Here is a 15,897-nt window from a genome sequence, read left to right as displayed (position 1 = left end):
CGAGACAAAGAGTGATCAGTCACTCTATATTTGCAGCTCTGGACACAGGTCGTTGTATCTATCAGTGGCTGGAATGACTGGCCGGACTCTGTAGATAGGAAGCCTGCTGGGAGCAGAGCAGAGGGGGATTTCACATGCACACACGTACACACACTGGCTGTGGAGGAAATCTGTGTTTGACTGGCATCTGGAGAAAGTCTCAGGTTGGTGCCAGCCAAGTGAGCAACCGGCATATTGTAGGTCGACAGGCCTACGCTACGCCCCCGCGCGCACCTGCCCCCCTCCGTCAGAGATCACGCCGAGAGCCAACGAGACAAAGCGTCAGAGCGTCAATTTCCCACTGAATGTCGGCATCAAGGACTTGTTTGGGTGTCAGGTGATGATTCGAGCGCCATTATCAGCGGGGACACTGACCGACCTAATGGCCCGTGGGGGAGACCTGAGGTCATTCCCTTATCCTTTGTCTAACTCTGAGTGAAAACACAACTAGGGACACAGTGCAGAGTCTTTGTGAAGAGAGTACGAGACCATCCAGACACAACCTGATATCTATTCTGGAAACTTTTGGCACGCAGTTAAAGAACTGTCTGTCTGAGAGAGAGAGAGAGAGAGAGAGAGAGAGAGAGAGAGAGCAGGGGGGGGGGCGGAGTGCAGCACACGTCTGATGTATAATCACAGGTTTCCTGTCGTCTTTTATTTTTGTGTTTCCGTCTGTAAAAATCTACGTGGTCTTAACAGGACCCAGAGGGACTCCATCAGCTGACAGGGAGCCTTGATGTAAAGCAGGAGGCTCAGTGGGGGGGGGGAGATAACTGGATGCTATCCATCCCTCCGCAGACACAAGGCAGTGAGCAAAAATATACCGTTCGGGTTGTCAAGCGGTAAATCCAGGAATCTGTGTGTGTGTGTGTGAATCAACTGTATAATTGTGTCCCTTTTTCAAGGTGAGGATGAATAAGGACAATGTTCGCTCCTACTCAACCGTGAGGAAACAGTGGAGACTCTCGGACAGATGCTGTGTGCCTCTGAAAAGTGAAAGGTTATTATTGTAGCTCTGAGCGGTTGTTGAGGAGACGTCAGTTTCTTCCATTCTTTGTCCCTCTGTAGCCATAAATGGAGCAGTAGGGAGGAATGCAGGCCGACAGCTGAGAGAAGACGAGGGGTCTGTGGTGAGCTGCTGGAGTGTGTGTGTGTGTGTGTGTGTGGAGAGGGGGGGATCTCAGCTCACAAAGCACTGCTGTTTAACCAGGCATTAGCCTGCAGCAGGCCATACGCTGCACCATATTGTGCCCTACTCAGCTTGTTTAGCCAATTGCAGCGACTCACTGCGTGAGATTTTATTAGGATTTTAGCATGTTCATGAAATCTGACTGTAAGCCAACAGGTCTTTCCCACGAGGCAATGCTTCAACTTTCTGAGGCAGAGATACAGAACCGGTGCAGACTGCAGGGCATCCAGGCTTCAATGCCACGAATGAATACCAACCCCGCCCCCGCCTCCCCAGGTGAGCTCTGCTTTTTTCCCCGGCTTTCATCCCGCCCTTTGATTTCCTCTCTCCTCTCGACAGTAGACAGAAAGTACAGTGCGCGAGTGGCCTCGAGGGACCTACTCAAAGCTCTTAAAAGGTTCCTCTGTTGCCATCATGTGACACAAGTCCCTTTCTTATGATTTACTTGTAAAGAAAGGCCACTGCACGTGGAATCAGAAGATTTTTATTTCCAAAAAGGAACCACTTTTGATTTGATGTGCAAGTTCCGACATGGTTATACGTTTTTTTAAATACACAAATGAGTGCAGAAACAGAATTTATCCATATGCTTTTCATTAGCGCCAAGATCAGAAAGTGGCACGTTCCGATCTCAGAACGGCATGTAGGGCCACGGACCCGCCTCCTCATCCATACGCATATCCCATGTGAATGAGTATGTTTACAACCATGCGTTTTTCCATAGAGTTTTTATTTTTTTTACTTAATTGAGAAATTTGCAGAACACAGCGACTTGAAAGGAGCACAGCGCAAAACGTCTAAAATAAAGTACTTTGGCTAAATGGGAGGCGTACAAATGAAGATTTGCTCACATAGACTGAAGAACACGTTTTGGATACGACTCATACTACTACATTTTCCAACATGGCTCGAGGCTTCTGTGGCAAAACGTAGTCGTTATCGTTAAGATATTAATTGACATGGGATTCACATAATAATGAGGAGGCGGGTCCAGACCGCTATATGCCATTCAAAACATGCCACCTGCCACTTCTCGGCGTCACTCATGCTTTTATACCAAGCGGGAAACCTCTGGTTTGCATTCTCTTAGTTGACCACCAGGAGTCGGATTGTATAGAAGTCTATAAGTAAATGTCTCTTCTCTCACTTAACACACCTCTAAACATTATAAACATGAGGTTATAAACTAAGTCCTCTTAAATAGATGTCAATGTTCCTTTGGTAAATTATGGTCCGTTTAGAGCGTCGGGGGCAGGGTTACCTTGTGATTGACAGGTCGCTTCTTTACCCTGTAAGGCATGTGTAGGTCACGCAGACACAAGATCACTGAACGGATTCATTACTATTGTGTTAATCCCACATTACGCCTTCCGATTCTCAATAGTTAAATTGCTAAACCTCCCTGCAAACAGTAAGTGGCATCAATGTGACAAATTCCACCGGGACCGGGTGGGGAGACACAGTTTGCTGTCACACATGCCAGCGTACACAATGAAGGAAACCAAGAAACACAAACAAACAGACAATAAAGCACACACGGGCACTGTGAATACACACACACACACACACACACACTGACTGCTAGGATGAGGGTTCCAAGTTGAAACCATATTACCGGGAAGATTAAAATGACAGCAGGGTCGGACCAGTTGGTTTGATGAGCTGCAGACTTCACCACGGGTCTGTCCAACACTCTCCGCCAGGCAGCTACTTTACAACCCGGGTCAATAGACTTTTGTCTTCCACTCCCCTGAGCTAATTAGTTTACATTCTCCCCTCTGCGTCTCCGTGCGCTCTTTGCTCTTCACTTAGCTGATAGATGGTCGACTCCCACGGCCGAGCATCCAGCTGTTCTCCTCCCTCCTCGCCTCTTTATTATTCTGCCATCTCTCCTCTCTGATTACTGCCCATGCCGACTCCCCCTCTCTGCCCCGCTGTTCACCTTCCTTCCAGTGCCGAGGGCCGTGCTTGTGAAGAAACTCATTGCTGAAGTTAATGTTGTGTATCATCTAAGAAAGTGATGCCTAACTGTGTAGAAGGTGGGAAAAAGGCTCCAGACGTACAGCTGGAAGGGAACAACATAAAGTGCTCAGGCCTGTTTCACATAACCTTGTTATTTGGGAGATGACTAAACTCCCTTCAGAGAGAGGTTTCATTCCTGGTGAGCTCAAAATGTTCCGTCACTGTTTCTACGGTTCAGTCCTGGGCCCAGTTGTTATTTATTTGTAACCGCTGACATCTATCAAGAGAAGATCTCTGCATCCATCTATCAATCAATCACTGTAAATATGACAGTTCTGTTCCACAGGTCTTCCTAAGAACCCGACCAGACACCCACCTGTCTCAAAACACAGCAACCCGTCACACAAAAGGTAATATACCCGCTGGCTGCATGCAATCTCTGGAATGGGTCTATAGATAACTTGGTTCTGTCTCTGCTGGAGCTTGTTGTGACATGAGCTTTGAATCTTCCCCAGCTGTTCTGTCACTGACTGCCTGCCTGTCTGGGCTTCATTGAGTGTGACCAGACGCTGACCATTACACAGCCTGTTAGATTAACAAGCCCCGGCACTGAGAGACAGCTGCTCCCACCGGAGGAAGCATTCCCATTCCGGAGACGTCTGAATCCCCCCATGTTGGAGGGGAAACGGGGACTATCATCAGCAACAGGTGGACAGTGCAGAGAGAGAGGGAGAAAGGGGCGGGCTGGAAACTCCGCACTCACGCCAAGCACATCCACCGCCCGTCCCGCGTTCCCACGTGTTTGCAGTTACTGCTGAATTATCATCATTCTGGTAGACGTCAATGTGAAACTGTCTGACCTCTGCGCTCACCCTGGGGAAATGCCCGATTAGTGTCAGAGAGTCGCGCCGCTGCAGCACACGAAATCGAACATGTACATCAGTGTCAGCGTCAACTAGGACGACCCTAAACCAACGTATCGTCCTCAGCCACACGTGGCCAGCAGATGCTGCCGGCAGCCCGTCGCTCAGGCAGCCGCTCATCTGAAGCGAGACGGTCGCTGCGGGTTCGGTTGGTTGTGTGTGTGTGTGTGAGTGCACATGTGCTCCTTGAAGGTGCTAATCACTACCTCTGATGAAGGAAGTCTGGCTCCACTTAAACCACAGCACACGAGTCATTAGTGTGTGTGTTGTAGACCTGTTGGAGTCTTATGCTAATCTGGCTAATGACCGTGTGCGCCTGTGTTTTCTCCAAATAAGTGCACGTTTGGTTCTTCAGCACGCCCGTATGTTGACCTACGAGCGGGGCTGCCGAGTCATTTCCTGTGTGGGAGACAGGAGGGTAACCTCGGCGTGGCCAAAGGCAAAGGCCGCATACTCTGGGTGTAATTTAGCACACACGGGGGAGTGCTGCATGTGTGTGAAGTTATTTTTCAGCTTTAGATTTGAACCGACGACGACCCCGTGTGAGGAGGCCGGAAAGGAGAGTGGGAGAACACTACTCCGCTTCAAAATCCCTCCTGCTTCTCTTCATGTTCAGTATGTGAGGAGCCTTACGTGACATGAATATTTATGCTGCTAAATTGAAACCACAATGTGGTAAAAGGTTATTCTCGTGTCATTAACACTCAAATAGAGGTGACCTGGGGAACAGCTGGCCTTCGTGTACGAGGTCGCACTAAACTGTTTGTGTGTGCGTGTGTGATTACAGGGCTCCAGCATGACACCCAAACACCATGTAGCCAGAGGTCAGCAACACACTGAATAGCTCAAGAAAGTAACCATCACATCAACTGGGTACTATACTTTCTTCCTCTTTTGTCTCTGTCTTCCTTCCTCCCCTCCTGCCGTCTATCCATCATCCATCCATCCATCCATCCATCCTTCCTTCCTTCTCCATCCCTCCTGACGTGCTGCAGTAACACACTGTAGTTGCTGCTATTAGATAATTAGAGGGGTCTGTGTGTTCTATCAAGCCGCACAGCACAACCTGTTATTAGGCCTTTTCCCAGTGGCAATAAAAGAATCACACAGAGGAAAAGGAAGAGGCTGCATGTGTGACATGGAGACAATTCTGTCCGTATCCGAATCGTGTGAAAACATGAAACCGCTGTCTCTCAAACAAGGACAAACTCCTGACAATGCAAACGTGGTCATGTTTCTTTCTGAATTCTTCAAATTGAACATGAAAATAAAATGTGGTGGATGTAAATGCACCAGGTGTGACAGAGAGAGAGAGAGAGTCGGCCTGCACAACTGAGGCAGCTAAATGGAACTCAGCCATCACGTTTTTTAACATCTACAACCGTGTTTTTACTGTGGCGGGTCAAAGTGTCCTCGGCTCTGTTTTCAGCTGTGTTTTATCGGTGGGCATGAGGACGTAGTGCAGAACTAATGCAAAATGTACTGGATCTATTACTACACCCTAAAGACAAGCTGCTATCAGTGCTCCTGGTGGTGTACACGCCTGCTCCTCTCCACACTGGAAACACATGGCCATCTCCGTTTCCTCCTCCTCCTCCTCCTCCCCATGCCCCTTCATCCTCCCCCTCAAGTCTTCCTCCTCCTGCGTCTCCACCTCCTCTTTTTATCCACAAAAAGAAACCTAACTCACCGTCCTTTCAGTCACAAACCTGTTCCCCCCCCCGTGCCTAAAGTCTTTCTTTCCCTCTTTGTCCTGATTCCTCTTTGCTCCCCCCCCCTCCAATGTCAGCCTCTCTCCCTCGCTGTCTCTAGTGCTGGTGTTTTGAAGGCTTTACCGCACCATTGTTCTGGCATCCGCACATTTCCGGAGGCTGGCGCTTTACAAAGGCTTCGGGAAACGCACTCTCCCACTCCCACTGCTGCGTAATGCCAGGCCTCACCTGCCCCCCCCACTTCAACTTTATCCTGTTCCTTCAGAGTAAAACCTCTAAGAATTACAGAGGATTTAGCTTCATCCTCTTTCATGTTGAGTTCCCCTTCCCTTCCTAATTGCTTCCGTCATCTCTGCCTTCCTCCCTACTTCTAAAATAATAATGACTTGAACTAAATAACATCCCTTCATTAAAAAGGACTTGCCTAATGACACTCAAAAGCAATTAATGACCCAGAAATGCTGCTATATTATCAGGGTTTTTCTTGGGAAAGCTACAAGAAGAGGGCATAGTGTCCTATTTCCTCATGTATTTGCTAAAAAATCTAATCTGCTCAACAAGATAATGTTTGGAGATGCACGCACACACACACACACACACACACAAACACACAAACACACATGGGCAGCTTCCTACAGGTCCTCCCCCTCAGAAGAAGAATACAAATAGAAAGGGGAAGGAGAAGAGAGGAGGCACTGCAGGCTCCTTTGTCCCTTGAGTCCTTTTACTCTCTCTAATACACACACACACACACACACCAATTAACCCCGTCTCTGCCCTGGGGGGGTTTTGGACACGACCCTTGACCTCGGAGCATGTCCTCAGAGGCGACAGGAGTCTGGATGGACGGCTCCCTGTCTCTATAATGACAGTGTGTGAGGTTTATAGGCGCGCACACACACACACACACACACACACACACACACACATACACTTTGTGACCTGAAACACATCCCCATCCCTCGATTTTTTTCTCTAACATTCTCTGAGGCGACCCGGCCCCTCTCTCTCGGCCTGTAACTCCTATTATTTCCTTCCTCTCCAGACACACTTCGGTCTGTCCACACGGCTCAGCGCTCGTGTTTTGTAAATACTCATCTTCGAGATGAGTGGGCTTCTGGTTCAGAGATGAAAAGCAGATCCCGCGACATGGTTCTCTTATTAGTCCGCTCAGCCCTGCTTACTTTGAACCGAGAGCTACGCAAACACACATTTAAAATCCCCCATTCGGCCCGAACTTTGACTTTTGCTTAGAAAAAGCAGTTTGTGTGGGAGCGCCACTGCTTTTTCAAGGCTTTGGAGTGTGTACATGTTCTTTTGTTCATCTACAAAGTCTTTCATCTTGATCTGTGGAGGAAAGCGTGACTAAAAACGGTGGGAAGGCTGTTGCAAAGGGCCACACTTGTGCTCACTGATAATGTGACATGAGGGGGACCCCGGGTGCCAACAGCAGGCACTAATGGACTTTAACAGGAGCAATGAGCCCATTGTCTTCGGCTGTAGGGAACAAAGCCTTGGGAGGCGTTTTATTGATGCTCATTAGTCAGATAAACCCTGAGCTAACTGATAGTATTGAGCACAATTAGCTTTGGCGTAGCGCAGGTGTTAACACAGCATTTCAGAATTTTCCGGTGGCTTTAAATGAGTGTTTTGTTTGAATCGCTTCATTCCACATAGCCTTATTTTATCCCCGTCTCTCAAACGCACACAGGCGCAGGCACAAAACGAGCAGCACGCATCCAGAAGGCTCTCAAACAGTGGTAGGTGTGGAGTGGCTGTCTTCTATTTGCGGACTCAGCTGGGCTGTTTTAGGAGGACCATAAACAGAGCGACACCACCCACAGAGCGAGACCGAGGCGCAGGGACGATCCCAGAGGCCATCGGGGCACCGCGGGGCCCTAAAAAAGAAACATCAGCTATCTTATCTCTGAGCCGGGGCCGCACGCTTCCCTCTTCTGGCTCCTGGGTTTTTTTCTCCTCTGTACTGTGTTCAGGTGGTTCTGTGTGTCCCAAGAGGATGTGAGACGTTACAACCACATGTGCAGTGGGAGTTAACGGGGAGAACCAGGTCTCCACATCGCTCCGGCATCAACGGTCGGTTGCCAAAAGTGTAGTTGCCATTTTTAGTTCTCCAAAAGCCTGTGCGCACGCGAGTAAACGCAGCGAGTCTGTTGAGGTAATATGTGACTAAAAACGGGACCAAAAACAATAATAACATGTGAATGTTGTGGAATGCACGTTAGCTTTGTTTCGATGTCGGTATATTTTTTTTAAAACGCCAAAAATTGCCTGCATATCTATTGAAACGGTTGCCAGGGGCAACCTGGCAAACACTACTGAAGAACCCTGCCAACCAAAAGACAACATAATGAACGCACTCAAATTAATGAGGTGTTCTTTTGGCATCCACTTTGGAATATAACATAAACTTTTTTCCTTCCTATTTCAAAAGTTAAACATAAGAGGCAGTTTTGCACAGGACGATGTTGGTTTTTATGAAGATGGGTTTTAGAGGTGAATAGTTTATTCTTTCCCCTGAGCCGAGTCACAGCACAAATGTTACTCTCAGAAGCAAAGCGACCTCTTATCCGGTGTTAAACATCCTTACTCTCTGACATGTGCTCGAGTGGAATCACCTGAGTGACCTGGACACGGTGGTCAGCTCAGTGCACCACCTGTGAGGATGTGTTAAGATGGAGCAGCAGGATGGAGCGACTTTAAAGGGAAACTCACCGCAGAAGAGCGTCAGCAGCGGCGCGTGCATCTCTCCACGGGACACCACACACAGCCGGGAGAAAACGAACTGCACACAAGATAAATACATTGAAGAAGAAGAAAACTTTAGAAAACGGAATGTTCTTTGTCACTAAAGTATCTAAATGACCTTTTAGTTGTGACTTGTCTACCGAAGAGTCCGCACTGTTTGTGGTCCGGTCCTCTGCTACAGGTTCATTACATGGACAACACACTTTCCTCTCGCGTGTGACTCTTTAAAGCTTTAAAGCTCGTCCTAACGACCTCCTCCGTGGGCAGCTTTACCCTCACCCTGCTGTTCCAGATGTTTGCTCCCGGGTCGGGGTCCGCGCTCAGGCTCCTCTGTCGGTCCACTTGCTGCGGAGTCGCCGGACGGATGCGAGGCTGAGGCAGAGCTGAGGAGACATCGGCTCCGCCGGCTGCGCGTCGGAAACCCCGGGATGGAGCTCCGCAGAGCTGGAGGGGGAGGAGTGCGCGGCGCGGACGTCAGTTCGAGTCCCGTGGGTTACAGACCCGGATAGTGACGCCATCCATATAGAATCTCTCACGGTTTAGTAGTGTTGTTGTGGCTCAAGAACACGTTATTGCGAAGTGTGAGCACACATACATACCATCTTAAAACAATGGACTGTCAGTAGCACAAGTGATTTAACATTCTTTGAAATGTTTATAAAGAAGATCAAATTGACCCATCCACGTTTTGTTGGAGCAGCTTGATAATTTCTTTTGGGGGGAATGGTTCATTTTGTAGTTGTTTTCTACGAGCCACAACGACTAAGTTGAGGGCACTTAAGAGTGTGAGTTGCACCATCGACAGGAACCAGAGGGTTCAATACCAACAACTTTTATTTTACTTTGAATCATTCTGGAGAAGTCGGGCGGTGAATATCACTGTATCTTCATTTAAAAAAACCTTTCGATCAAAAGGTTGTTATATGGACAATGTACAATAAAAAGCTTTGTATTCCCTCGCGATACTGATATTTTGTCAAATAAAACGAATAAAAAACAACTGCGAAAAGCTGACTCCTCTACATGTTTTCCCGCGAGCCGCGAGTGTCTGCGAGCAGAAAGGAATGCGCGCTCCCGCCGCATGGATCACGTTCCCTTTGATCGCGAGCAGCTCGTGGCCGCGCACAGTCCACCGACCCCGGCAGGTTGACGTCCTGCATCCGTCCGTCTGGAGCTTTGATTGGGAAACGCACTCTTACCTCAATGGCGTCCCTGTTCTGTCCGGTGTTCCTATGAGCTCCCGCAGTGATGAAGCTGTTGTCATTAGTGTCATTGATTACACCTGCGCTGGTCAAGGTGTCCGCGTGCCCGTGTTGATAGGAGGGCGGCAGGTCAGTACAACGCCGCCCCCTTCCGGCAGAGAACGGAAGTGACGCACTAACAGATAAGTTGCGCGGCGTGAACTCGTCACAATGCGCACAAGTTATCGCACAAAACACGACACGTGATGTGGCGACTTTACATGAATGTTATCACCTTTATTTGTCTCCATCGGCGCAGCTTGAAATGAATTTAGCTTTAAGGAATAATATACATTTATAATTATTCAGTAAAGGAGTTTCCTTTGTAATTAAAAAACACACAATTCAACTTTCCCAAATGTCTCCTAATAGGAATGTTATATTAAAAATACCATACAACTGTGTTCAAGTTATAGCAAAAACACACAATCATTAAAGCACCTTTGGTCAAAATAATAATAATAACGTTTTTATACCAATCTGATATACTTCTTCTGTTTATTATTCATTAAATCATGGTGGACTATGTAAATACTCTTATTCTGTTGTTGTAATAGCTTAAGTAGACAAACGTCACATGGGACAGTGTTGACAGAGTCAAAAAGTGGTGCAGTTCATGGACAACGGAAGGCCTTTCTGTAACGGGTAAAACTTGATGTAGCAGAGAAACAACGGGAGCATCAGGGCAGCTCATTGTTCTCATGGTGACGTAGTTTTCTCTGCCCCCGGTCGAGAGACTCCTGTCTGGACTACGGCAGCAAATGGTGAAGCAGGGAACCGTTCCGACCCTCAATCACAGTTGCTGTACTTCTGCACTTGAGCCCGGATCTCATCGCGCACCACAGTGGCGTTGTCCTTCAGCTGGTCCAGCTCCATGCGTTGATTCTCCATCCGCTCCTCGTTACTCTTGAACTTCTTCTCCAATTCTGCCAACACACAGAGAGGGAGACAGCGGTCAGCGAGTATCAGCGGGGATTGTTAAAGTGCCTTGAGCGTTTCAAAAAATGAGACAAACTACAGAATGTGTGATAGGATGACTTCAAATCGTTGTGAGCATCGATACAGGTCCGACAAAACTAACACATGATGCAAAAGCACCGAGATGTATTCCCACCAAACTGTGATGTTTTCTACAGCAGGGCAGCGTCGCAGGTTGTTTCCTTATCAATGAATTTGCAAAGCTACCAAAAACTTTTGGGATGTGTGTGTATAAACGCACAAGTGCTTCAACAATAAAATAGAAATTCTACCTACAAACTGTCTCATATATAACAGTTATATCCTCTTAAATTACAATGAAGCAGTCTACTCTGCAGCGAAGCATTTGCCAACACCCAAATCATATAATAGAAAATGTTGTTTTTAGACATTTTTTTAATGGAAAAGTGACCCATTATTCTAAAATGGTAAACGATGGCCGATGAGTCCAGAGCGCGTCGCGAGCGGGCGGCTTTGTGTACTCACTCCTGAGTTGTTCTATCCCTTGGCTGGCTTTGTTTAAGAGGTCTTCTGCCTCCTTCTGGATGTCCTTCACCTTGCTGTTGATGCTGTTCAAACCTCCAGACTCTCCACCGAGAGAGTCCACCTTCATCTGCAGCTCCCGGTACCGTTCCTCCGTGTCGTTCAGGCTCTGTGAGAGACAGCGCAGTAGTCGGATGCCAGGAATGAATCATTGACACATTGGTAAAACTCGTTCAACGCAAGAACATCTTCTCGCCGACATGCTCACCTGCTCCAGCGAGGACGCTTCTCGCGTGGCGTTGCTGGCCAGTGCTTTGGCGTCCTTTGCCATCTGTCTGTTCTGCTCCGTCTTGTTTCGGAGAGCTTCCACCTCCGCGGTCAAGTTGTTTAAACGCGTCATGACATCGTCCTGCTTCTCCTCCAGCTGCCTCAGCCTCTCAGCCACCTAGAGATGGCGCGAGAGGGTGGGGAAGGATATGGGCAAGGGAAACCAGCACTTAAAATAAAGAGCCTGAAGCCCAGACGGGGAAGTAGCGGGGGGAGGAGGGGGGGGGGGGGGCGGCCTTACCTCGAACGTGGCGTTCCTGGTGCTGTTCAGGTTGTCGTGGGCCTCTGTCAGGGCATCTGTCGCTTCCTTGATGGCCTTCTCGGACTCATCCAGCGCCTGCTTGGTACTATTGGCTGTGTCTTTCACGCCTTCTGCTCGGCTCCTGTGCAAACCCACCGCAAATCAGACACACAACAGGTGCTTGCTACAGAGTCCCGCGTTGTAATCGATGGAGGACGTCAGAGTGAACGTAATGATCCTTGTCAGCCAACAAAGCAAGCAATCTTTAATCAGGATGTTTCATGTCAGATTTCGCCATAATAATACATTTTAACGAAGCAGTAGTTTTTCTCACTTGGCTTCTTCAGCTTCGGCGAGCAGCTCTTTGGCTTTGCGGATGTGCTGTGCCGTTTGGTTGACGATCCCCTCGACGTCGGTGAGGTTTGAGAGCCTGTCCTTTATCCTCATGACCATTTTATCCAGAGTGGTCGTGTTGGCCGGGAGGGTGATCGCCAACACCTGCAGAGCCACTTTCTCTATGCTCTCCGGATCCGCTCCCTCCTCTGCACGGCGAGAGGGAGGAAGCAGAGAGAAGAGACGGCACATGACACACCGGAAGATCCTTTCTGCCACAGCCAGTTACAACACCAACATACCGGTCAGGAAGTCTCGGATTTTCTTGATGAAATCTTTGAGCTTCTTGTTGTTGTTCTCAAATTGGTCCTTCTTCTTCTGCACTTTCTCCAGCGTGTTCATCGCCTGGTTCTTCACATCCTGCGTCAGAGTGGCGATATCCTGTAGCTGCACACGGGGGGGGGGGGGGACACCCAGATGTCAACAGAGCGGCTCTGTGCTCTACTTTATAGTCTTACTTCCATTCAGTAAAACTGACCTTTCTGGCCACGCCCTGCAGCTCCTCGTTGGCAGCGCTCACGCGGTCGGTGGCGTTCCTGGCGAGAGTCAGTGCTCTGACGGAGGTGCTCACAGTCCCGTTGCATTCGTCTCCCCCGCACACGGGATTGCCCTGATCGTCGCGGCAACCGGCGCCGCCGCACCTGCTGTGTGGGCAACTGCCGTTGACGCTGGCATTGCTGTGACCCCCACACACCTGGAGGGAGGGATTGTGATTCACATGAAACGTTTGTTGCTGTAGATTACAGAAATATAAAATGAATATCAGGAACATTTATTGCCAAAATATTATTTATTAATGTTTTATAACATTTATTAATTTATCAATGTTTCTACTTACGGAGCAATCGTATTGTCACTTGATTTGGGGTTATGTTGTGCCCATTTGAGGTGATGCAAGTATGTCTACATATAAATGTACAGTGTATGTGTGTACAAATGTATAATGACACTGGGCAGGTGAACCCTTTCTTTTTTTTTCTCTTCCCATTTATTTATTGTGACGTTCTATTAGATGAGTGTATTTTGTGTCTGTCAATATTTCCAAATAAAAAAGTAAAATAAATACAAGAACTTTAATTTTCCTGTATACTTAATAAATAATACAATCCTTCTTAAGAATAACTATTCTCTAAAAAATGATTGATTGCACTATTGTCTACCTTATGGCTGAGGTGATGGACCTTCTTATCCAGGTCCAGGTCCTTCTGCTGCAGCTCGCTCAGCGATTTGTTCTGAGCAGCCAGAGCACGCAGGAAGTTGTCCCTGGTGGCGTTCAGCAGGTTCTCGGTGACGGCGCGGCTTGTTTTCGACTGCTCCACCGGACTGAGAGGACCCGACACTGAAGCGTCGCATTTGTCCTCCGCCGTCAGCGACTCCTGGTAGTACTTCTTCACTTTCTCAAACTGATCTGTCAGGAAGCAGGGACGGGTGTACTTTTATGGAGAGGATCTCATATCAGAATCTTTCTCATTGCTTCGCAGTTTCTCAATGACGGTCTTTAAATTTGCAGGTGATGTTTTCACGAAAGGGAGAAGATATTTTTCCGTTGTGTGTACATGACTTAAGATCAGGTGGCATTTAGTTTTTGCCAGGGGAAAGATCATGTTAAATGTTGTAATACTTCATTTGGCCACGCGAGGCTGTAGTGCACCACGATCACATTTAACAAAAAAACAAAAGCTGCCAAAACATTTTCTTTAAACAATCTCCAAAACTACACCGTTAATTGAAGCCAGCAGCTGAAACACAGAGCCTCGGTTGGCTCAACACATATTGATTCCATTGATTGGCCATTTTTCTACAAATAAATGTAACTTTGTCATACTGCACAAAAGCTTGATCGAGCTGTAACCTTCTTTTACGAGGGATCAAATAGCTACGTGTTTCATTCCAGGGGTTTCTGTAGATTGGTGTCAGTTTAGCTTTTCCTCTGTTTATACACACACACACACACACACACACACACATATCTGATATTTTGTAAAGCTTCATCCTCTAGAGGGCGTCTGCTACCTGCAAACCCTGAGGTGAGGAAGTCATCCAGCACGCGCTGTTTGTGAGCCACCGTTGCGTTGACGTCCCTCAGCTGTTGCTCCAGGTCGCTCAGTGTGCGTCTCAGTTCACTTTCTTCCTCTGAGGTTGAATTGATCTCTCGGGCGACGCCCATCAGACGGCCGTCGGTCAGGGCGATCTCAGCCCTGCAACGCACACAGAGCCGGACATTCTATTTAATACCCCCAAATCATCCTGACCCAACTCAACGAACATTCCTCATGACATCACCTGAGGTCATCGATGCTCTGTCCAATCAGCTGGTGGATCCTGTCGCCGTCCTCGGAGCTGATGAGGTCCTGCACTTCCAGCAGCTTTATTTCCAGCTCTCTGATCCGCGTGTCCCCGATGTCCGGCATGACCCCGCTCTCCAGGATCTTCTGCGCCGTGTACTGGATGTGTTCCAGGTCCCGTTTAATCTGGCACACTGCATCGTCCCACAGCTGGAAGCACGGGTGACACTGGACACAGCTGGGGAAGTCGCCGGTGAAGCCGCGAGCGCATTCGTCGCAGCGTTTGCCCGCTGCGCCCTCCCTGCACTCGCACGCCCCCGTCAACCGGTCGCACTGGGCCATCTCCGAGCCCAGCGGGTGGCAGTTACACTCTGAGTGGGAGGGAGGAAAACTAAATGGTCACATGGTCCGTGGAACAAAATCTACCAATTCTAACATTTATGGGGTAAACGGAACCAACATTACTACGGTTGAATAACCTAATAATGTCATTACGACGCCACAGTTAGAGGTTATCATTTGTTCTGTGTAAACACACCATATTCAATATACTTTAATGTGCAAAGCTACCGAGAGGACTTCAGGCCCCACGGGCTGAATCTGATGGGATAAAACCAGCTCTTTAAAACAAGCTGCAGGCTGGAAGCAACAGAGGAAGACAGGAGCTGTGCCATGACAAAATAAGCTAATGGGCAAAATAATTATAATACGTGTAGTGTCTTTGTAAAGATAAATTAAATGATGAAATAGCTGTGACCAGCAGAGGAAGCTTAGCTGGCCCTGACGCTACGACCAACTGGTTGCTGCTCGAGCGAACATGCCTTTCCTACGGTGGCACCGAAGTGCAAAACACAACGACATTAACTTCTTACGGAGAGGGTAGGGCCTTATAGCAGGAAGCAGAGGACGGACCCTTCTGATTGGACAGACGGACTGTCTGTCTTTTAACCCTCTTAATCTGAAGCCTTTCGCCGGCGACAGAAAGTGACATGGAGGATTCAAATTACCGTGACTCCTTAACTATTTGAGACCGAAATGCGTCACACTTGCGGGCCCTCTTTCATTTCCTGTTAAAAGACAGACAGTCCGTCTGTCCAATCAGATCCGTCCTCTGCTATAAGGCCCTACCCTTTCCATAAGGAGTTAATTTCGTTGTGTTTTCCTATTTGCCGTTGTGTTTTGCACTTCAGGGCCACCGTATTTTCCTGCTCAGTCTCCTGTGCAGACAGCCCAGAGATGAACTGATCGGGAGAGGCAAACAGAGACGTAAATGTGTCCCCTTCAACTACTGAGAAAAGGATATTAGAATAACACTGATGGACTGCATCATTTCTGAATAGAGGACTCATTTATCGCTT

The 15,897-nt window shown here is 48.1% G+C and overlaps 2 protein-coding genes across 7 annotated transcripts in view; both read right to left on the bottom strand.

Annotated features, from left to right (window-relative positions):
• Positions 1-9,927, bottom strand: part of lamb2 (laminin, beta 2 (laminin S)) — a 33,233-nt gene extending 23,306 nt beyond the window's left edge. For 2 of the 4 annotated variants that reach the window (XM_040192547.2, XM_040192548.2), the window contains exons 1-3: positions 9,791-9,919; positions 8,710-9,035; positions 8,559-8,628 (exon numbers count right to left, since the gene is read on the bottom strand). In XM_040192547.2, coding sequence (XP_040048481.2) covers positions 8,559-8,589 — 31 coding nt within the window. In that variant the 5' untranslated portion in view covers positions 8,590-8,628; positions 8,710-9,035; positions 9,791-9,919. Of the gene's footprint in view, positions 1-8,558; positions 8,629-8,709; positions 9,036-9,790 lie in introns of those variants that run through there. The other 2 variants (XM_040192545.2, XM_040192546.2) reach the window with 2 other exon arrangements.
• A 121-nt stretch (positions 9,928-10,048) lies between these two features.
• The window catches only part of lamb2l (laminin, beta 2-like), a 43,591-nt gene continuing 37,742 nt past the window's right edge, over positions 10,049-15,897 (bottom strand). For all 3 annotated transcript variants that reach the window (XM_040192543.2, XM_040192544.2, XM_040192542.2), the window contains exons 26-35: positions 14,538-14,910; positions 14,268-14,452; positions 13,415-13,662; positions 12,733-12,948; positions 12,497-12,641; positions 12,196-12,403; positions 11,862-12,003; positions 11,562-11,738; positions 11,297-11,462; positions 10,049-10,758 (exon numbers count right to left, since the gene is read on the bottom strand). In XM_040192543.2, coding sequence (XP_040048477.2) covers positions 10,622-10,758; positions 11,297-11,462; positions 11,562-11,738; positions 11,862-12,003; positions 12,196-12,403; positions 12,497-12,641; positions 12,733-12,948; positions 13,415-13,662; positions 14,268-14,452; positions 14,538-14,910 — 1,997 coding nt within the window. In that variant the 3' untranslated portion in view covers positions 10,049-10,621. The remainder of the gene's footprint in view (positions 10,759-11,296; positions 11,463-11,561; positions 11,739-11,861; positions 12,004-12,195; positions 12,404-12,496; positions 12,642-12,732; positions 12,949-13,414; positions 13,663-14,267; positions 14,453-14,537; positions 14,911-15,897) is intronic.

This window comes from Gasterosteus aculeatus, chromosome 2, assembly GCF_964276395.1.
Source record: "Gasterosteus aculeatus chromosome 2, fGasAcu3.hap1.1, whole genome shotgun sequence".
In the NCBI taxonomy this organism is placed as follows: Eukaryota; Metazoa; Chordata; class Actinopteri; order Perciformes; family Gasterosteidae; genus Gasterosteus; species Gasterosteus aculeatus.
This window is presented reverse-complemented; position numbering and strand designations above follow the sequence as displayed.